The 22,567-nt window shown below is 39.4% G+C and overlaps 1 protein-coding gene and 2 pseudogenes across 7 annotated transcripts in view; 1 reads left to right on the top strand and 2 right to left on the bottom strand.

The window, feature by feature from the left end:
* The window catches only part of LOC144630312 (uncharacterized), a 61,244-nt gene extending 50,353 nt beyond the window's left edge, over window positions 1–10,891 (top strand). For 4 of the 6 annotated variants that reach the window (XM_078488655.1, XM_078488654.1, XM_078488656.1 and 1 more), the window contains 6 exons: window positions 617–691; window positions 1,762–2,118; window positions 3,793–3,824; window positions 5,303–5,377; window positions 6,260–6,412; window positions 6,823–8,747. In XM_078488655.1, the coding sequence (XP_078344781.1) occupies window positions 617–691; window positions 1,762–2,118; window positions 3,793–3,824; window positions 5,303–5,377; window positions 6,260–6,412; window positions 6,823–8,568 (2,438 nt within the window). In that variant the 3' untranslated portion in view covers window positions 8,569–8,747. Of the gene's footprint in view, window positions 1–616; window positions 692–1,761; window positions 2,119–3,792; window positions 3,825–5,302; window positions 5,378–6,259; window positions 6,413–6,822; window positions 8,748–9,514 lie in introns of those variants that run through there. The other 2 variants (XR_013566502.1, XM_078488658.1) reach the window with 2 other exon arrangements.
* A 3,221-nt stretch (window positions 10,892–14,112) lies between these two features.
* On the bottom strand, window positions 14,113–21,322 carry LOC144630497 (pyroglutamylated RF-amide peptide receptor-like; annotated as a pseudogene). Its single transcript, XR_013566562.1, has 5 exons — window positions 21,202–21,322; window positions 20,328–20,455; window positions 18,327–18,597; window positions 16,656–16,907; window positions 14,113–15,039 (listed from the first exon to the last, which is right to left on the bottom strand). The product of XR_013566562.1 is annotated as a pyroglutamylated RF-amide peptide receptor-like (transcript).
* Window positions 15,067–16,580, bottom strand: LOC144630838 (uncharacterized; annotated as a pseudogene).
* Window positions 21,323–22,567: the final 1,245 nt, after the last annotated feature.

The raw sequence follows: 22,567 nt of genomic DNA, 5'->3' as shown, positions 1-22,567 counted from the left end.
AGCTTCCTCTCGCACTTATCCTCTTCGCGTTTAGTGAGGTATAAGGCACACTACTATGAGTAGGCCGACCATCTCGATTTTTTGCCACTGCCTGTCTACCTTGGGTCTATTTTACCTATAGGTCGAACACACTCCCCTAATCTCTGATTACTACTAGTTAATCACTCTTATGATTACGAACCGAATTGGACTACACTCGGGTATGGAAGTTTTCAGGTCAACTCTGGAATCTTCAGCGGTTTTTGGGCAATCTTCAGGAACCTTCTTAGAACGTTATGCTTTCGATAGTGAATAAAAATCAACAAACAATTCCCTCAAACCTGATTCGAAGTCAGGAATTTTCCCTCCATGTTTGGGCCATGTGGCCTGCTAATAAATAATAATCTGACTCGAGAAGGTTTTATTGCCTAGATTTTTTTTTACCTAAAGTAATACGCATGTAATGACAAGTAATTACAATAGACGATTAACAACATTTTTTCTTTCTTTAACTGACATAATGTAATTCGAAGCCATAATGCGATTGGAATGTAGATAACTTAACAACAAGGTTTTTATTGTTAAAAAACCTCACCCAAAACTTGTTAACTTAACTGATTTATCTCATATATCACAGAAACGTCTGACGTCGAAGGAAAGAAAAGATCATCGTCTATTGACAGCAAACTCAGCAGAGGAACGCAACTCAAAGGTATCTTTGGTGCAGTAATTGTTTATATAAATTTTTATGGCCTAAGTTGCTCCTCTTCGCTAAATAACCTCCAGTAGTCCTGCTGAGTTTACATTCTCTATCCAACTAGACCAAAGATATCTGTTCGGCCAATCAATAGCACAACTCAAGTGACATTTCCGTTCCTGCTTCGAGTTCTTATTGGTTTTTTGGACTTTTCCGCGTTTCACACCAGTTACACGATTTGGCTTCAAGATTTGATTAGGTTAATTGACTTTTCCCGCGTTTCACACCAGTTACACGATTTGGCTTCAAGATTTGATTAGGTTAATTGACTTTTCCCGCGCTTCACACCAGTTACACGATTTGGCTTCAAGATTTGATTAGGTTAATTGACTTTTCCCGCGTTTCACGCCAGTTACACCTGCTTCGAGTTTGATTGGTTTATTTTAGTTTTCCCTCACTATACACTTTTTACGCGTTCCTGCTTCGAATTCTGATTGGTTTATTTCAGTTTTCCCGCGCTTCTCACGGGTTACATGTTTTCTCTTAGTGTTTTGATTGATTTTAATGGACTTGTCCTGCGCTTCACACCGGTTAGCGTTTTGGTTAAATTGAGTTCTGATTGGTTTATTTTGCATCTCACAGATGCAGTTGGTTAACGTTTCACGATAGTCAACTACTCTAAAGACTATAGGTTATTCCTGTTCTAATATGGAATGTGATATCATAGCTCTCAATCAACTAGTTTAAAAGAAATATGAAGTGATTTAAAATTCAGTTTCTGTTATGACAAAGCCTCACAAAAAACGTTAATTTTAAATCTCTTTAATTACATATTTTTAAATTTAAATATCTTGATTTCTGCGTAGAAGTGATCAATTCAATTTGTTTCTAGCTCGTAATATTTGTTTTTTAATACGTTACGAGTTAAATAAACTAAATATTTGTTTCCGTTTAATATTTAAAGTTTATTAACAAATAATATTTTAACGTTTTATTTCTGTTTTATGTTAATTTTTGTAACAAATAATATTTCTAAAATTTAAACTTTTGTTTTATTTTTTGTCTTTATTGTTTTACTTCCTCAGAAGCGAGCAATTCTCGTGTTCTTGTCACTGTAACAGCTGATTATATAGACGTTAAACGGCTGCGGACCTCTTTCAGCGACATCTATCAAATAATCACCCAAAGTGTAAACAATAACTCCGAGCTAGACCTTAAGAGACTGGATGGAATGTCGCATGAATTAGCCAATAGGAATGCTTGCCACTGGCTTTACAAGACTCTTGCTAAACAACATAACATAGAGGGTGTTAATAGCAGAAGAATAAGCGATCCCTTTCAAGAAACTCTAAAGAGTAAGATGAACTTAAATAATTATCGTGTAAACTTGGAGAGTTTGTCTGGCTTCAGCAGTTTACCACGCAACTATACCTATAATAAAGGTATTAACATTTTAAATTTAAACTTTATTGCTAATTTGTGAAATTTCTACTAGTGAATTGTTCCTTTATAACGTTTATTACTGCAAATTAACGTGTTTTTTTAAATAGACGTTCTCTAGTGATAGATAAGATTTCCTCTATGTGCTGTTTAAATTCATAACAGTTTTTAAACAGCTACAATTTGCATTAAACACCTAGGGAACCTATTTATAATAATTTATGTAAAAATGAAAAAATGTTATGGTTATATGTGCATAACTTTGTGTATTTTCTGTTGTTACCTGGTGTGTTTTCGTTCGACTGTGCTTTTTCATTCTTGTCACTTGTCACTTGTCACTCTGCTCAATGTTTTGCCATATTCGCATCCGATTTTTTGCGTTTTTTTTTTGCCGTTTTGTTTGTTTGTTTGTTTTTTTTGCCGTATTCACACCCGTTATTTGGTTTTTCACACAACACATCTGTTAGTGGGAGAAAATAGAAAAAAAAACGGCTGTAAAAGTGGCTCGCAGGACAGCTGGCTTGGTGAGCTTTCAGACGAACTCCCATCCTACAGGCATACTGACCAAACGCCGAATAACTACAAGTCCTTTCACAAGCCTCTTGCAGTTTGTTTTGTTGGTGGTGGATCTCTTGTGGCAATAGTCTGTGTGCTCAGTTTTGGCTGCTGTGTTTTCTCTTCTAGCCATCCTTGACACCTTCGAATCTTGAATAGAAATTTTAAAAGTTTACTTTTTTTTATTCCAAAGCCTTAGCAAGTAGAAACTTGTGAATTCTGTGGAATTGTTGTCGGGTCCAGGCCTTTCATTACTTTTCTAGTCTTGTAAATGAGAACCTTTGACCCGTTTTCTTAAGGAATCCCTTCTGAGGGCCTGTTTATATGGAGGAGAGTTGTCCCTGGTAGGAGGGTTACCCTCTCCCCCGAGCTATCTTTTGCCGAGCGTTTATATGAAAAAGTTGTCCCTGTTGACCGAGCCAAAACTTGGCCCTCTCGGTTCAAAAGACTGGCGAGAGTTGTTTTGAAACATCTATCATGTCTGCCTTTTTTAAATAAGGAACGCTAAAACATCGACCACGACCATTTTTTGGACAAATTTACCGCCGACTTCGATTTCAATGTATCTGCAATTTTGTTTTGGTCGACTGCAGCGTTTGCGCATGCTTTGTATGTGTCAACTTGTCCCTGGTAGGCGAGGCGAAAATAACCAAACTGTTTATATGGAAAAAAGTTGGCTCGCTCCCCAGGGTCACCCAACCTTCAAAGCGAGTGACCCTCCACCCAGGGTCACCCTGCCCCCCCGAGCCAACTTTGCAATTTCTCATATAAACAGTTCGCAGCTATTTATAAAGAAACGTATGAAAAGCTCTCTCGCCCGGGGTGGCTCGGTATGGAGGGTAACCCTCCTACCAGGGACAACTCTCCTCCATATAAACAGGCCCTGAGTCTGCAGTATTAATCAATGGTTGCTAGGCAACCCAGATAAGGAAGCATCACGTTGCTTGGAAACGGCTCCAAATGCTCCATGCTGACGTTAAAATTTCCTGAGTTACCGCTCGCGCAATTTTTTTGATTGGGCAGCAAAAATAAAAGACATTCAATACTTACGTACGCGAAGGCCCCTTGTATGCTTTTTACCCTTAACTAACAACCTTGATTCTATCTGTTTTATTATTAAGGGTCATCCGTTGGATTCACTGGAATGAAGGGGGTAAGTCCATTTGGTCAAGAGTGATCATCCGATTGAAGGTAGTCCTAATCAAAGATCTCTTCGAGATATCGACTTTTTTTTTGCATGAAGTTAGTATGAGTAGAAGGTTTACCCTGGGTATTGTTGTTCGAACATATCATGGAAGAATTCAAACGTCTTTCAGTTCAAGCATTTTTTTTATTTTCGCGGAGGAAATGCTGTATTTGTCAGTCGCGACGGCCTGGTGCTTTGCGACTCATATACTTTGGCTTGGTTAAAAATGGAAAACTTTGACGTTCGCCTTTAATCGAAATAGTTGTTTCCTTTCGAGTTAGAAAGATTTCTACTCGGCTTAATGCAGGGTTCCCGGTAAAGGTTACGCACGACAGAGTTACCTTTTGTCTCGTCACGCAATCTTAACCCCACAACGGAGAAGTAAATTTTCGTTTGGATATTACCAAAAGCCGCTTCTCCTCGCGTTATTCTTTACCTTACGGCTACACATGCCATTTCTAACGACTACATTTCCAGTAAAACAGTTGCTGTTTATTTTTCTAATGGCGATGCATTAACTTCTGAACAGAAGCAAAAACGTTTAGCACATTGTTTTAGCGTTTACTGCTTCCACCGGAAGTAATTTCACAACAGGCTACAAAAACACTTGTAAATATCACTTAACACATTTAATGATGTTGCAATTCTAAATTGTGCAACTCAGCAGAAATAATCAATTGTCACGAAATGAGTTCCCTTTGGTTAACTATTAGCAACGTTTTAGTGTGTGAAAGACTTGTTCCAGTACAAATTTGCGTTGTTAATCGTTTTAGGTTAAATTAATATTAGCGCCTAAAGACTTGTACCAGTACAAATTGCGTTCTTAATCGTTTTAAACTTCGCTGCCTTCGAGCGCTGAACCCCTTACATTCTTAATTGGTTATGTGACGTAAGATTTGGGCTACTCAAAGCCTGTTCCAGGCGTTCGGCTAACCGAACGCCTGAAACAGGCTAGGCTACTCCCGTTTTTGATTGTTATATAACGTTTGTAAATTTGACAAGTCACGTTTTTTCTACAAGAACGGAAGTGCTGAAGCACAACTATAGAGTGACCTTTACAAGTCACGCGCTTTGATCACCCACAGCGGAAAGTATTCCCTTGAGAGTTAACAAGAATGTGGTTCCTTCCGGTTCCATTTCCGGTTCTAGATTACCCCACATAACTGCTATTCTCCTTCTTTTTGCTTGAAAAAAACGAAAAAAGGACTGTCGTTTGTGACTGACGCCGTTCGACAACCCAAGCAGAAGTCAATTTTAGATTCAAGTGAAAAGTTTGTCTGTCGATGGTTCTCACTAAACAGTGCCATTGATAACATAACCGTTTGTCGTCACTCATTTGAGAAAGAATTAATGTTGGGTACATTCTCTTCACCCTTTTCGCCTTTAAGAGCGCAAGTAAGAACACATCCTCGTGGAACTGAAAATTTCCTATTTGTATTTTGCAGGAAACGAGTAGGAAATCGGATGACGAGGGTGGACCCAGGTCCCCATCAGATGTTTACTCCTCAGACGATGACAAGGTACATGTGGAATGTTCATCAGTTTTATATATCAATTGAGTATAATTTGTAGATTATTTTGCGATATACTCATTTACTCCAAGGGCTTTTACAGTCTTTACACGCTATGTTACTGTAGGTGACTCTGTTATGAAACTTTTAGAGTGTGGTTGAAATCATCAGGCAAAAGGCCTGTACCATATTCTTGCATTATAGAGACCCGTTTCCTCGAGTCGGCTCTATGCAAGACGAGTCGTCACGACTCGATCGAATTGACTCAAGTCGCCAAATTTTCTATCCAGAGTTATGTTGGAAAAAGTCGCGACGACTCGTGTCGAGTCGCAACGAGTCGAACATTTTGTAGCCTCCACCCTCCGCCAATTTTTCTTCCGGCAAAAGTTTTAAATTGGGTTTCCCACTTCCGGTATGATTTATGAATAGACTTCTGCTTAGTCGAGTCGTCAGTGCTTAGAGACGACTCGAGTCGATGTGGGTGTGTTGAACATGCATGGATGTCTTCTTTTGGCGCGAAAATTCGCGAAACTGGCAAAATTAATTTACCTGTGAGATTTCTAATGAAAAAAATCGAAACATTTGCACTATAGGTAGTATCCAAGTTGTTATTATTTTCTTCAGTTCTGTAATGGTGGGTAACTGTGCATGATTTCAACATTTTACTGATTATACGTTGTGATTTTCTTGCGTTTGCACCTCCCTTCTTTTTGGCTGCAACATCCCAGAAATACTTGATGCTCACGGTTTAATGGGCTTAACTGTATTGTTTGAGAAAACTTCACAAAAACATCACGAGTAAGTTTTGCATTCGTTCAAGAACTCACGTCATCAGCACGTGTGCAGCGGTTCTCACCTAGTCATTCTGTTATGTTTTTTTTTTTTATTTAGAAACCAGTCCGTTCGCATTTGACCATCAGTGACAGGGAAGAAAGTCTTGATGAAAGTGAAGAGTTAATTGAGGACAAAACCCAGGACTCTGAATCTCTCTCAGATCACAGGATATCAACTACAATAAACGAAAGTAGTGAAGATGAAACAGAGGTAAGCATGAGTTTCAATATGTTGTTGGAAGAGGTTAATAGGCAGGTCTGCTAATGGTTTTGTTGTGTAATGATATTTTTTAACTCCATTAAGGCCTATCGTGCGAACGTCAGCTTCTCCAAATTCTCCGTAGTGGTTTATTCACCTAATCAACTTCAGGTCTATAATCAACTAAGTGTTAGCGACAGCCATACTGTGGCCGCCTGCACAACGTACTTATGTGGGAGATTTTAGATTGAAATGAAAACCTACACGAAGTAGTTATGTCCAGCTTTGTTTTGGCTTTAAAACCGGTTTTTGCGTTGAACGAACAGGTTAATACCAGTTATAAACTATTGAGAGAAATAGTCGTGGCCAGATAAATTAAAAGTCGTTACACTCTTAACAAAATTGCTTGTCATCTTTTGCAGGAAAATTCTCAAAATTGCGAGGATACTCAAGAGCAAATTACAAAATATTCAGTACAAGGTGCTCAGGGGGAGGTGCTAGGAACGGCAACGACCGAAGGAGACCGCTTTGCAGTTAATCAAGATGACGCTACAAAGGAAAAAGAGCTTGCGTCTAATAAAACTGTGAAAAGCGTGACGAGGCAACGTTCTGGTAGCCTCTCCAGATGCGACAATTTCCAAACGTCACGCAACAAAAGCGTGACTGAAACAAACGAAGTGTTTAGTGATGAGGCGACGAGTGAGAGGGGAAGCTTTTCGTGTGTACGTTCTGACAGTCCCAGCCAAATAAGGCGATCATCAAACAGTTCGAGGCTATTGGAAGCGAGGCTCAGCGTTGAAAAGTCATCATCTGCGGTGGACTTGCGTGACATCGACGAGGATTCGCCTGCCGTGTTCAGTCATAACGACATAACAAGTTTCATGGAGTATTCAGCTATACAGACAACTGTGAGAAAAGTAAGCAGGGCGTTCAGCGGTACTTCACCTCCCATCGACAAAAACCCTCAGAGCGAGGCACAGATGCGTACTGCGCAGACGCACTACATCGTGGAATCTCGAAACTCCCCTGGTAAAGACACCTCCTTCTCGAGCTCAGACTCCTCTCATCAGAATTTGGAAGAGCTACTTGCTTCTATCGACCGGGACCTGGATGAAACACGTCGCACGATTTCTTGTGCGCAGCTGTTGGAATCTGCTCTGCTCGTAAAGAATGAGGGCAGACCGCAAGCCACAGAGAATGAGCCCACAGACAGTCTTAGACGCAGAAGACGTCAACGAATTATTGACTTTTCTTTGGAAAATAAAGAGGCGAGCTCAAATGAATTCAAAATTAATCCTGAAGCCGAGCGAAACGAAAACCATCTTCGAGATGAAACAGACTCAAACACAAAAGTTTATTCCAAACTGGAAAGAAAGGTTGCTGACTTTTCTGTAAAAACTAATCAGGCAATAAGCAGTGATGAGGAGAATGAACGATTACAGTCTCCTGTTCCCTTAGCTGATTCAGAACCACAGGGAAACCAAACCGTGGAAGCTGTACTTACGCTTGAAAATAGTCAGCCCAAGAAACGTGTCTTTGAACTCTTTGCTGATAGCAACAGCGACAGGAACAAACAGTTAACAAACATGGGCAAGGAAGCGTCTTCCGAGACATCTGCACATGTCATCACACCACGGAAATCAACCTTACCAAGTGTTACCAAAATGGCGCGGCAGTATTCTCGACTCGTCTCCGATCAACAGACAGTTGAGGACATACGTCTGCGTGCAAGAAGCAAAGTGGGCGACAAAATGGGGTCAGATACAATCGCGAAAGACAAACAAGACACCACCGACCACACCCCAAAGATAAAAATTGAAAAGGTTACTAAAGTTTCATTTACTAGTACTCCTATTGAAAGTTACAAGCTCGTAAGGCGTCGGCGAAGGCGTTCGGGATCTTCTCGGCATCGATCGGACGACTTCCGGCGTTTAAGCTGGTCCGTTGAGAAAGTGAAACCAGAATCGGACGAACCTCGCAAGACGAGACCTAAAAGTGTCTACGATATTGAAGCTTTAGAGGCCACACTCGCAGAGAATATGGAACAGATCGAGGAGGGTCTGGAACCCATGTTAATTGAAGGCTTAGAAAAGGACGATGTGGTTGTGAGGGGACTGGTACAGCATTTAGTACAAAAGTTTAGTTCTCAAAAATCACAAAGAACTTGATTTAACATTTTTGTAAGAGGGGTGATAGGTCAATGTTCGTTTTCTTTTCTCGAGTAAACGCCACACAGTCGATTGTTTGACATTTCCCTGGTTAATAAATGGGCGTGTTTAAAACACGAAATGGTGAAACGACGAAACGGCGAAATGACGAAATGGCAAAATGGCAAAATTTTAAGATAAATACAGTAAATAATATAGTTTGGTTTCCTTTTCTTCGTGTTCTGTTTACACGTCTGACTAACAGACATTTCAATGTCTGGCCCAGGAATATAATGATACTTGTCACTTATCACAACGCCAAATTGAACGTATTACTGAATGTCTCAGCAAACCAGATATCTTTTTTTCATTTAGTCTTCCAGTTGCCTTCGTTCCACTCACTACAGAGCTGCCTTGTATTTGAACTGATATGACAGAACGTCACTCCTTTCTGTGCATGTCGTGCCCCCCTGGGTTCAGAGGGTTTTTTTTGCGGTGACAGGCGGCGGCCGCGTCGTCGGGGTGGCGAAGCCACGATCGGAAGAGCGAAAACAGGTTATTTTTTCGCTCTTCCGATCGTGGCTTCGCCCTCTCTCGCGTCGCGGCTTCGCCGCTCTATTGTCCCGCACCCTCTGGACCCAGGGTAGTTTGCCACTTGTTTGTGATCTTCATCGCGAAGTAGGTTCGGTTTGAATCCATTTCATGTGAATGTGGAGCTCAACCTAACTTCCCGCTGCTCGAGGTGATCGAGATCAATCATTTTCTCCGACGTGAAACGAACGCCGACTTTTCGTCAGATGTCCTGGCGAACAGCCCCTGTTAACAAGAGAGACTGGAATCCAAATTACCCATAGGTTCGTGGGGTCTCCGTGCCTTCCGTGCGGATTGTGTGCAGTCGGCTGGATTCCAGTGAACGGTAATATCGTATCTTTGGCTTTTATCTTCAGTATATTCGCCATCGAAACACGCCCTTAATAAATGTGTACGGGTAAAATCTCCTTCAAGCGAAACATTCCTAACTACAACTTCCAAGTCAGGGTGCAAATCTAAAACTTTCCGCTGGCTTTTGTTCGGGAAAATACTTTAGTCACTTTTGTTGTGAAAAGTGCTGTTTGCCCTCGTTCGAGGGTCAAATTCAGTCAACGTCACTTTTCAATAATCTATATTATTTGTACTTATATGTATATTTAGAGGGTGTGTAAAGCTATTCATAATGTGTGGTAGTGTTTTTGATATGTGAAGTATTTTTCTAAGAAATAACGATGAAGAATGAGTCGTTTAAACTTCAGACTATGGGCAATCCGCTGCTTCTTTCCATCTTTATGGATTGTCGAGCAAGAAACGAAAAGGGTCATTCTCTTTGGGTTTTTTGCTTCACTTTCGACGTGCTAGGATAGATCAGAAGTGACTGCTCATAATCCATTTCAACTATTTTCTATACTCCTAAAGCTATATTTCTCTACTTGGAGGCCTGGTTAGTGTTTTTCACTCGTTTCTCTTATTACTAAAGAAATAATCGACAGTTGGCTATATCCAATAACGTACGTCTTTGGTGTAAATATTGTTTAAATCTAGATCCATTTGGAGGCTACACACGTTGTAGTATCCTCGTTATACAGTGCAATTTGCATGCAACGCCGGCGTTGCGAAATCGTTTCGTGAACTGGTTACACACAGTGGTGTTTCCACATTTCTGTTGAAGCCTTTGCAACCTCGTATCCAGGGCCTTCTCGTCCATTTTGGCAAGCAACGATAAGAACCCGGAACGAGGATGGGCCACTTCCTAAGAAGAGAGCAGTTAGAACTGCTTTTGCTACGAAGCGATGGATAAACGTTTTTTTTGTTGTTGTTGTTGTTGTTGTTGGGAAACCCACCCGTAACCCATCTTACAAATGTATTGCACCTTGTAACGGGACTGTAAATACAAAAAAAATTAAAAGTTCTCTCTTTATTTTTCTATTTTGTATTGAAAATATAAACATACTTGTTTATAGTTTGGTATAAATAACAAGGGATATAATCAGTACAATCTCTTTAGAGATTTGTTTTTGTTATTATTATATATAATGGCATGAAGTCTTTCTTCTGTTTTTTTTTAGCTTTGAAAGAAAACAACCCTAGCGCTACTTTCTGAAGATTGTGGCAGTTAATTGCAACTACTAGTTATTCCATTAAGTATGTATCAAAAAAAGGTTGGAACCACTGTTACACCAACTGATCAGAATGATTTTATTCTGATAACAATTTTGTACAGTAGATTTACAGATATCTTGGCTATCATTCATTTCTATGAAATATTTTTTGTAAGTGATATTCTTAAATAAAGTTGGTCATTTTGAAATGATTCCGTGTATACTTTTTAGGAATATAACGAAGCATTTTAAAAACGCGAACATAATTTACCCATAATTAAAATGAACTCGAATTTACGAAAACTTCATCCTCGGTCGTTGAACGAGATTTTAAGCCTGGTTTTCACTAGCAACGCAAGCACAAACGCAAGCATAACAGCTCTTATTTCATAGTGAAAACGGCCTTGACGCAAGCATAAGCACAAGCACAAGGATCAAAATTTTTCCTTTTCTTGTGCTTGCGTTCGTGTGAAAACGAAACACCGCATAAGCACAGGAAAATTGTTTACGTCTGGCCGTGTTTAGCCAATTAAAGCACTCGTTCCAGTATTTGAACAAAGTTGCAGGCCGCGGTTTATTTTGATAAACGTTTTCTCTGGTTGTTCGGAGGGGTGTAGAAAAAAAAAAAAGAAAGAAAGAAAGAAAGAAAAAGGCACAAGCGTGGGCTCGAGAATAAAAAGAAATAGAGATGAATTATTTCATTAAAAATATCTATAACCCTAAATGTTTCGTTTTCCTCCTTACTTTGTAGTCGCTTTCGCTTTCTTCGTCACAAAGGTAGAAGAGATAACAACACTCGACGCCTGAGAGTTTATGCCGCAATATCTGCTGAGAGAACGGAGTCGAGAACAGCTTTCTAAGTAGTAAACATCGTATTTTTATGCTAATGTGCTTATCCTTATGTCGACGTTCGTTTTCACTTAGCACAAACTACTTACGCTTGCGCTTGTGTTGCGCTTGTGCTTGCGTCGCTAGTGAAAACCAGGCTTTATAGCCATACGCGATGCACCACTTTCTACACTATAAGTTTTGTTTTTGTTATTGTGTTCGACGGTAGGAGAACGCATCCTAATCTTGCGGTGGCCTGTGGCCCCGTGGTTGTCCTGTGAACGCGCAGCGAAAGTCTTTGGCCATGCTCATTTCGAGCAACTACTTTCATTTATCAGCCCATCACTAAACGTGATTAATTCATCCGATAAGGACATTCTCCTGCAGATAGCAAAGGCTAAAAGTTTTTAACATCACTTATGATAAAATGAATTACAGAGTGAGTGATTGCCTTTGTTAAGGCTGTGACAGACCCCCTTTAAAAGTCTTTTTTGTTAAAACAGTTTCACCGAGTAATCTCTATTTTTTAATTCGTTGTTTTACACTGTTGTATTTCCTAATATTAATGCTTTTTTACACTGTATATAACACTGAAGCACAATATGACACAGTATGGCTTAAAAAACTTGCATTCTGTCAAAGCATGTTCATTAGTTCCTTTGTTACCTTCTATGGTTCTGATATTGAAACTAAATTAAATTCAAATAACAGTTGTATTTTTTAAACCTTGTTACAGAAAAACATTTTGTCGTTTATACTTTTACAGAAATAAATGTTAGTTTATTATCTTTCCTGCGTTATTTCCTCCCGCCTTCCATCTCTCCCGGGCCACTTTTGCTCTTTCTTGGGTACCTATCTTGGGTCGACGCACTCCCTAATCTCCGATTATTACTAGTTTTAATATCAAACAAAAAACCTGTTTCGTTGGAAACGAAATATTAATTTGTGACGATTACTTTACAATCACTAATTAATGAGAGAAGTACGTTACAATCGATAATCAATTGCAATTACCTGCGAACGGCAATTGAGAACACCTTCGGTTACCTCCCGAAGATAAAGACCTAAATAAGAGCCATCGGGTACATCATGATGTATATGTACAGTAAAATGTAATCCTTCGACTTTGGTGAATTGTTATATATAATTGTCATTGAAATATTGATACAGCTTTCGAAAGACTCATAGCTGTAAACCAGATACAACCCTAAATGAGACAGAAATAAACCGAGAGTCCTTTTGAGACGTTGGTGAACTTATTAACCGCTTCGGTCGAGCGAAACATTCGAAACCCGTCCCGCGAGATGGCAGAAGAAGCCAAGACCATTCGTCGAACCGCAAAGTCGCGATTCACGAGGAAAAGAAACGAGCTCCTGAAATCTATTTCAAACAAAATCAACCGTGAACTCGTGGAAAGCAATTACGCACAATTTGTCGATGCGTGGAATATCCTCGAGAGTAAGCATGACTTGTACGCGATGCATTTAAGAGACGATGAGCTTGAAGACGCCGACAAGTGGATCACTAAGAGTCAAGATCTCTTCTCTGAAGCAACGACAGCTAAGATCAACTTAATCACCGATTTATTGATAGTAGAACCAGGGCGCGCGGGAGAAGGCTGGGCGATGAAACGAGCGGTCCGCGCTTTGTGCAATGTGTGATGCGGAGTAGCCTGACTGGCACGAGCGCTCTTTCCGCTCTTCCGGTGCGAATTCTTGAAGCGAGAAGTTGTTTTCGGACAAACCGGAAATTGGCTTTTCTTTTCGAGTTTTGCGAGTCGCAATTTTACCTGACATGTTCACAACACTTGATATTCAATTAAAACCAAATAAAGTTTACGGCCGTAAATGTTGCATAGTTTTATTTTTGTTTAAATTCAATTCTGCAATTTAACAGGTGTTAAGTAAGACTGCACTTGATGCGTGTTGTGCAGTTTGAACACGACAAATTGGCTTTCGCCGTCGCAATTTTCCCTTTCGTAAACAAGCGATGCCATTTTTAACAGTCGATGCCTTTTCTGGTAACAGTCGATGCCATTTATAATTGTCGATGCCTTTCCTTGTAACAGTCGATGCCATTACTTTGGAACAAATCACATGGAAATCGCGTGGAATATTGGCCAGAAAAACTGTTTTTCTGGCCAATTAGAAGGAAGGAGTTCAAACGCTTCTGGAACTGGTTCGGTAAAAGAAAGTGCCCAGGGGCTCGCCCGAGCTTGTTGTAAACTTTCGCCCGAAATTCCAGTCGTCCCGATGAGCTACCCGTCGCCCCGACTGACTGTCCCTGGGTCTCCGAGGATGCGAAAAGTTCTGGTGAGATGCTTTTAATTAACGTGCTTAAATAAATAAAAAAATGAACGCGAATTTGTGAAATTCGCGTTTATACCATGTATCGTTAATTTCCAATAATAAGGTAAACTAGCTTGATTTAGAATCTTAAGAGGAATGGAGGTTTTAATAGAAATGCGGGTATTAAGGTGGGTCTGTTATTCCAGGTGCTCTCGTCTATGAAAAACTTTGGGTCATTACTTTGTCGGCTTTCTTAACGTGATGGCTATGGAACTTTGGTAAACCTTTCACCTACCAGTCAGTAAAAGATAGAATCACACTATACGAACTACTGTATTTTCAATGTTTCCTATAACAAGCAAAACTATGCTTGAGGTCGTTTCTTTTTGGGACTCATCGGTATAATAATGGAAATAATAAAGTTAAACATGATAATAAATTGTCCCTACTCAAAAGTAATGTTTGAAACGTAGAATTCCACATTTTTCACTAACCGTCTTTTACTTACTACTTAACACACCACGAAACTAAGTGATGGGAGAGAGATCTGCGGATTGTTGTGGAAAGAGGTAGACAGCGAGGATAGATCTCTGGATATGAAGAGTTGTCAACCAACACCAGGGAAGGAGGGCGGGGCGAACCTTGATCCGTCGTCTCGGCGTCGGCGCTGTGACACAGTAAATTAAAGCCACGCGGTATATTCTACTTATACAGGGAGCCCGCAATGCAGTAATGCATCCCTAATGACCAAGGAGTATTCAATTGGTTGTTTCACGATGCGTTAATTAATTATTCAGTGAGACTACTAATAAGTTAAAATTATCTATAGGAGGCGGTATTATTTGCATGGTTTTACGCATTAGAGGAAAACAAAATCCTTACTCCTAGTAAAAAGGTCCTACTGTGTGGGTCGGGTAGATGGTGTTATACATGTCGGCATGCTCTATGCTTTGGCTTTCAGTTCTCCTCTTAGCTGGAGCCCTAGGTGCCAAGGCATCAGTGCAGCATATCAATGCCTTGATTTTCTCTCTGAATCGTTGGTTCAATAGAGCATACACAAACGGGTTGACAGCCGAATTAAACAAAACCATGGTTTGAGTAACGGCTACTGCCACAGGACCAATGTTATAGGATGTAAGGGTCCTTAGGAGGTACACCACGGAATCTGCACCCCAACTGATTCCAAATATGGCGCTGATAGTTGCGACCATCAAGGTGACCCGTTTTCGCAGCCTCGTGACACCCTGTGTAGTGAAGAAGATGCAAAGTCCTTAAGATAACACTGTTTGAATCTGAAAAGGTATACATGAATATATGAAAATAAATTGTGCCATAATTTCTTATGTGATATATCAAACACAAGAGACAGTGTTTCATCGGGATTTCCAAACACCGAGAAAAGAGAAGATAAAAAGCGTTCTCTGGTAAAAATGTTTTAAAAATTATTAGCTTTCGACAGCCAGACTGCTGTCTTCGACGGATAAAAATGAAGTGATAAAATGGCCTAAAAATTTAAATATGACTAGCGAATCGAATAAATTAAAAAGTTAAAAGTATGTGTAAAGAGAATGTTAAACGGAATGTTAAAAGTGTATAAATTACTGTTTGTTTAAAAGAATGTTATATTGTCCTGGCAGAGGGCACGAATTGTTGTCGGCCTCGACCGTCTTTGCCGTGTGCCACGATTCAAGTGTCTTTCTAATGCGATTGTTTCCCTTGTCAATTATCTCCGCGTTTTCAAAGTCGATGGCGTGATCAAGAGTCCAGGCATGTTTTGCTACATTGGAGCCTTTAGCGCATTGTTTAGTATTCCTGATATGTTCTTTTCGCCGTGTGCTAAACGATCTTTTTGTCTCGCCGATGTAACTCCAGGGACAAGACGCACAAAGGATTTTGTAAACAACATGCACTGGTCGACGACCCGAGGTCGAAACTTGGGAACAGGGAACTCTTGTTGTAGTGTCTTGATTGGCTTGTTGGTTACTCGGATATCGTGACTTTTGAGAATTCTTGTAAGAGGTTCGGTAATGCCTTTGATGTAAGGGAGGACCGCGAAACTCTGATTATTCATTGATCAGCCCAACTGAAGAACATCCCAACCAGTTCTTCAGGTGAAGGTGTTGGGGGGTTCGAAGATTTCTTTCTTATGATATCAGCTGTGACTTTTGGTGGGTAGCCATTAGATTGTAACGCGATGCTAATGCGATCAATTTCACGGGCTTTTCCAGATTCCGAGTTGGGTAGTTTTAGAGCTCTATGCAAGAGTGTCGCTGCAGTGCTGATTTTGTGCTCTCTGTCATGATGCGAGCGAAAGTCAAGGTATCTATCCGTGTGTGTGGGCTTCCGGTAGATATCAATGTTGAGCTTTTTATTGTCGCGAGAAATAAGAGTGTCGAGGAATGACAACTGGCCATTAGATTCGTGCTCAATGGTGAAGGAAATATGCGGGTCGATAGAGTTCAGAGAATCATGGAAGGAAGCAACAGCATTCTTCTTGATGACACAAAAACTGTCGTCAACATAGCGTTTCCAGATTTTGGGTGGAACAGGGGTTGAATTGATTGCTGTTTCTTCAATTTCCTCCATACAATTTATGTATGGAGGATAGTGTTCACGACTGAAACGCCAATGTTTTTACCCATCAAGGTATGTTTTAGGGCTCCCTGGGATATAAAAACGCCTTCAAACTGTATTCATGGTTTAGATTGTTCTCAGACAAAGCGTTTAGAATTTCTTTATAGGAGGAAACATTCAATTACTATGTCTTTATCGTCGTTAAAGTCATTGCAGCTCTTATTTGCGCGTCTGTTTGAATATGGTACTATTCTAAAAGGTAAAGAACTTCTTCATGAACACTTACTCTTTGTCGAAAAGTGAGTTGATTTTCGTTATAACGTTTGAACCACAAAGTGTACACAACTCTGGAGTATAGTGCCACCATCAGCACTAAGGGAAGTAGCACAAAGGCAAACCAAACCACACTATAAGTCTTACGCATCCACTTCTCGGGCCATTTCCAACGGCAGAAGTTTACTTCTTTATCAAATTTTACCACCAGGAACAGCGGCATATAGAATATCATCGAGAAAATCCAAATAACAGGAATGATTACCTGAAATCGCAACGGAAAGTGAAAATCGCGTGATATTGAAATTTATAATAATTATAATACGATATGCGATACGATACGGTATCAAACTCGCGAGAGACAGTTTTTCATCACATTTGAAAAATAACGAGAAGATAATTGAAAATACGAAGCGTGGAGTATTTTTTTACGAACTGGTGAGGTGTTTGAAAAAACAATCTTCTCAATCGACATTAAAACTCAGAAGTAAACGGAGAAGACTATTTACGCGATAATGGATTCAAGATGACTTCGGAACGTCGTAGTTTAAGTAATGATTCTCACAAGAAGTAGGCATCAACAGGCCGGATCCAAAACAACCGGGCATACAGGTCCTTTAATAAAAAATCCCTAACAGTGATGGCTAAGGCGCGAAATGAAATTTGAAATTCACAAAATACAGATCGTTGATTGTCGATAAATGTAAAAACTACAAAATGTCAAAGAGGCCTCACAATATGGGGAAGAAACTTTTTTCGACATACATAGAGTGCCACTGCGCAGTCCGCTTCTTCGTCACTGATCTGTCCGCGCGTGTTGTGCGCGCCTCTCAGATATGTTCCAAATGTTGCTACCTCCTTTCTGGTAATTCTATAAGATTTCACGGATGAGTTCGCGTCCTACGCTCCTCCCTCTTCCCGCTTCCTGTGTGTCTTGGCTTTCGCTGCCGCCCTGTGCTTCTTCGTCACTTCAGGCGGGCACCCGCGATGGCGAGAATAGTGATTGCGTATTCCCGAGATCGCGATGTTCACAGTTCTCCTATTTTTCATTGGCCTTGAGGCGGTTCCAGCGCTGGGCAGTTGGAAATCCAGGTGCTGTGCCCGTCGCAGATTCCATCATTTGCTGGATCGACGATTTGTAAGCTGTGTGGAAGCCATATTGAGGTTGTGGCGCTTCCTCTTATCGGTAGTTCCCCACGTGTTATGTTGCGGAGCAAACGAAGCGTTTGGAGGCATTCTTCCTTAAACTTTTACTTCGTAATAAATCTTCTATTCACTCTTTAGTTTTATCATACTGAATTTAGCGATGCGATATCAGGTGGAACTTCCGTTCTCGATCCAATATGGCGGCCGATATGAAAAGAAATCTTCTCGTTAGGCCATTCCCCATATCCCATGGTAACGAAACTCGGTATATAAATGAAAATGATGCTGGGACCTAGTTTATCGCCAAAAATAGAAAAAATTTAATTTCAAAGCATTTTTACGCCAATTTTGACTTTTCAGCCAATCAAAGGAAAATTTAATTCAATTAATGGATTAGCTGTTGACAGCTTTGGATTTCGGATGCCTACGTCTTGTGCGAATCATTACTTAATTTCGCTCATTTTCAGTATCAAAATCGTAAAAAAAATGTGCTAATTGATGTCAGGTATTTAAACCACCGTTACGTTTAGTTACTTACCTTCATTTTACGTTTGGTAAGTTTGCCCTTGTTATCAAGAGGATGCATAACGGCATAGAACCGTTCAATGGCGATGGTAACAAGAGTGACAACAGAGGCAATACCTCAAACCCATGCCACGTTTCCACCCGTCAGAAATTTGCAAAGGATTGTGCCAGTCACTCCACCTGGGTGATTTATTTTGAGCCGCAAAACAACAGATGGTGAAATAAACGCCGCGAACAGAATGTCCGCCACCGCCAGGTTCACAAGGAGATAGTTCATAGGACCCCTGTGGAATTATTGAAAAGCGACGTATGATCATGAATACAGAGAAAATGGCATCCTCGTGCCAAGAGGCCGCGATCCTATTGTTTCGGTCTCTGGGACGGGAAATTTAGGGCTGTCCAAAGGTTGCTCAAAATTTCTCAAAAAGTTGCTCGAAAAGTGATCCAAACAATTCAAAAAGTTGCTTTTTATTGAAATAGCTGCTCGAAAGTTGCTCCATAAATTCCAAAACGTTGCTTTTTATCAAAACACAGCTTCATCTTCTCTAGCCTCCCGCGTCGTTCTTAGGGGCGATCGTGTTTCACTCCTCCCCACGTGGGGAGGAGTGAAACACGATCGCCTCTAAGAACGACTGCGTGGGAGGCTACATCCTCTCTTGATAAAAATAATTGTTCAAAATAAAATGCTAATTTTCCTTTAAATGTAAGATTTCTAAGCATTTTTATGTAGCAATTAGCAACTGCAACAGAAGTATTTAAATAACATGTTAAGACCAAAATTTGTTCTTTCACTGAGAAAAACGTGTAGATATCAATGACGTCATGTTTGCTGACGAGCTGAAACATCTTCGGATATTCCCGGAAATCTTCGGCAAACTTCGTTAATTTTCGGAAAAGTTCAAAAATGTTCGAAAACGTTCTTATGGCCTTCGGACAACTCTCGTACAATCTTCAGAAATCTTCGGTCTAGAAATTGCTTAGAACAGAAAAAAGTTGCTCGAAGTATGAAAAGATGCCGAGCAACTTGTGGACAGCCCTAACGGGAATGATACAATAAAAGCTGATAGGTAGTCGTATGCATGCGGTAACTTTAGTAATGTGCATACTTATTTCACGCCAGAGTACGTGTCCGGTACGTCCACCCTGGGTCCAAGGAAAGTGCGGGCACTAAAGGCCTGGGTAAACTAGGAAACATTGTTCCTTGTCATGTTTCCTAGGTGGCTAAATTAGTGTGAAGCAAGGAAAATGTTTTGCTGCCCAGGAAACGAGGGAACAATGTTTTTGGAACAACGTCTCACGCATGCGCAAAACCCGCGAGCGTACCTGTTGCTAGGAAATATTTTAAATGAGCAGCACTGGAAACTAATATTTACTTGTGCACATTTTGAACCAAATTTTTGAATGTATCATGATCTATTGCGCTACACAGTTTTATCGTGATTTAAGATTTCCACTGGAAACTATTAACATTGATTCCATGGTGGCTAAACTGTACAACATATGTTTCGGAGGCAAAATTGTGTGAGGGAAGCAAAAATGTTTTTGAACTGAGGCAGAACCATTTTTTGTTTGTTTCTGTGAAGCAAAATTTGTTTCCGCAACATATGTTTCCCGCGTGGCTGAACTGGGAAAACACTTGCCCCCACAGCAATGTTTCCGCAACAGTGTTTCCTAGTTTAACCAGGCCTTAAGAACGAGGTTGAGTGCATTTAAAAAATTGAAATTTCCGTCTTAACTGGGCCATACGTAATAGGTATACAGCTGAAAAGTTGTCAGAAAAAATCAAAAAAGTGCACGCGACAAGACCGAAAGATAGTATGGGTTGAAGAAGAGAGCTACTGCACGTACTGAATACTAACGAGATATTATGACATGACAAACGCGAATTTACCTTTCGGTCTTGTCGTGTGTACTTTTGTGCTTTTCTTTTCCGACAACCTTTCTCGAAACAGCTGTATATAGACTTGCAGCATGACACAAATTAATCAAATCCCCATTCTCGGCATAATAATACCTCAAGTCTCGATTTCTCTTTATGATCACACAAACAAGAGAGTTCCCCACAATATCCACTATGACGAGTATGGACAATGCTGTTGTTATAGCAACGCCAGCTGACTCGGACATGATGTCCAACGTTACCTGAAAAAATAAGGATACATGAAGCCTTGATAATCACTACTTGCTAGTCTGTAAAACACTGGCAATAGTTTTTAGATGATAAGAAAGTCAAGGAGATAAGCGTTGTAAATGGTATTAGATGGTAGGGAAAAAAGAAAAAAAAAAAAATAAATTAATGGAAAAAAAAAAAAAAAAATAATAAAAAATTCACAAAAAAAAAATATTTTTTTTTTAAAAAAATTTTTTTTTTTTTTTTTTCTTTTAAAAAAAAAAAAAGAAAAAAAAAAAAAAAAAAAAAATTAAAAACCTTTTCCCACGCCACTTCCCAAACCCAAAATTTAAAAATTCAAAAGAGAAAATAAAAAATAACATAAAATTTCGCGCCAAAAATAAGGAGTAATTTGTCACCTATGATATTAAATCGCTAATCTGTCATCAGTATTTGATAATTTTTCCTCGGCCATTGTCACGCATAAAGGGCAAGGAATATCTATCATTTTGTGTTTTAAAAAACTAGCCTCTTAGGTTATCAACCTGACTCTGATTAACTTGGGCAAGAGAAGATAACCAGTCTTAAGTCAGCGCATTGATCTAGTTAGAAAGCCCTTTGACGATGCACGGTTGCCTGTTAGCATTATGCTTTAACAACACAAACTTCAATATTAATAATTAATTACGGTTTGAGAAAAGCAAATAATAATATCGTTAAAAGCACACTTTAAAGCCAAAAGAGAAATAACAAAAATGCTCTTGAAACTTCATCTAACCTTTTGCATGGACTTTCTTTGGTCTCCAAGTATGTAATAAATAGAAATAATAAATTAATAAATAAATTTAACTGTAGTCTGTCTTATCCATTTATCTAATGGATAAGACAAAATGTTCTTAGTATGGCATCTTGTTAGTGATGTTTATTTTCTAATAGTATGTTGTTTTAGTTTCGCAGGGTAACTTTATTCTACAAATTTTTGCTTTCGTTGTTAACACTTGTTTTAGTCGTAATAATCATAATACTAACTTTATCAACACTATGTTTCCATCCCGTTAATAAAAATGAAATGAGGTAATATTAAAACTACTGAAGACGTTTCTAAAACATATTAAATATCTCAAAAAATATATATTTAAAGGTTTTTCCTTTTAAGCGATGAGAGCCGATAAGACTTGGAATAAAGAAGAACATCAAGAAAAACTTACTTCGAGAAACAGACCGGCTGAAAATCACTTCCGCTCAATTGTCGAAACGTCAGACACCAACAATAGTTCTTTTCAGAACTTCTCTTACCCGACGATCACACTTTACGAACTACTGAAAAAATTATGATAATTATTGTCACCTTTCTGAAAAGTCAATCATTAAGCTGATTTTAGGAAGGAACCTGCTGTTGATTGTTTATAATTTAATTAACGTGAGAAAAGAGTCAGCTGTCATGTTAATTCACTCACGTTATTTATAACCCCTGTTAAAACGGATGGCGAAATATACACTGCGAATCGAATGTCCGCTACTGCAGAATTATTGAAGGCATAACTTTATGGTAAATTTAGATAAAATGGTGAATGTGCAGGTGCAAGAAACGTTGGTATCACAAGTGTGGTTAGCAATTCAGATTCAGAATTGGAATATATATAATTATCAAGCGGAATTAGTAAGAATCTCAGTAGAACATAATTATCAAATAGTGTACCGTAGCTCAGCCAAACAGATAGCAGCATTTGCATTAGTATACTAGTAGAATTCTACTAATTTTGATAAATAAAGACAAATGACGTACGACGGAAACAGGTGCAAGATCACCCGGGCAAGGACATCGACTGATCAAGGGAAAAAGTAGTTTTTTAACATTTCCTTTTTTAAAAAATAAGCTACTTTCTTTTTTAAAAGGTCACGAAGCGCTGTGAATTTAATAATAAGTTTGAAACAAAGATGTATAACAAAGCAATTTATACTGGATCGGGGCATCAGGACGCAAACAAAGACGACTTTCAGACTGAAATCAATAACATCAGAACATCAGATATAAGAAATTTTCAGAGTCGTTTATACTAGATTCAAGTGTCTACTAACAACAGCAGAAGAGTAAGATAAGTTTGTAAGCGTTGGATATTGATTAACTGTATTAATGTTAATGG

Source organism: Oculina patagonica, chromosome 11 (assembly GCF_052425735.1).
Source record: "Oculina patagonica isolate OP01 chromosome 11, crgOcupat, whole genome shotgun sequence".
NCBI lineage: Eukaryota > Metazoa > Cnidaria > Anthozoa > Scleractinia > Oculinidae > Oculina > Oculina patagonica.
The sequence above is the reverse complement of the archived record's forward strand: the minus strand, read 5'-3'. Positions and strand labels throughout refer to the sequence as shown.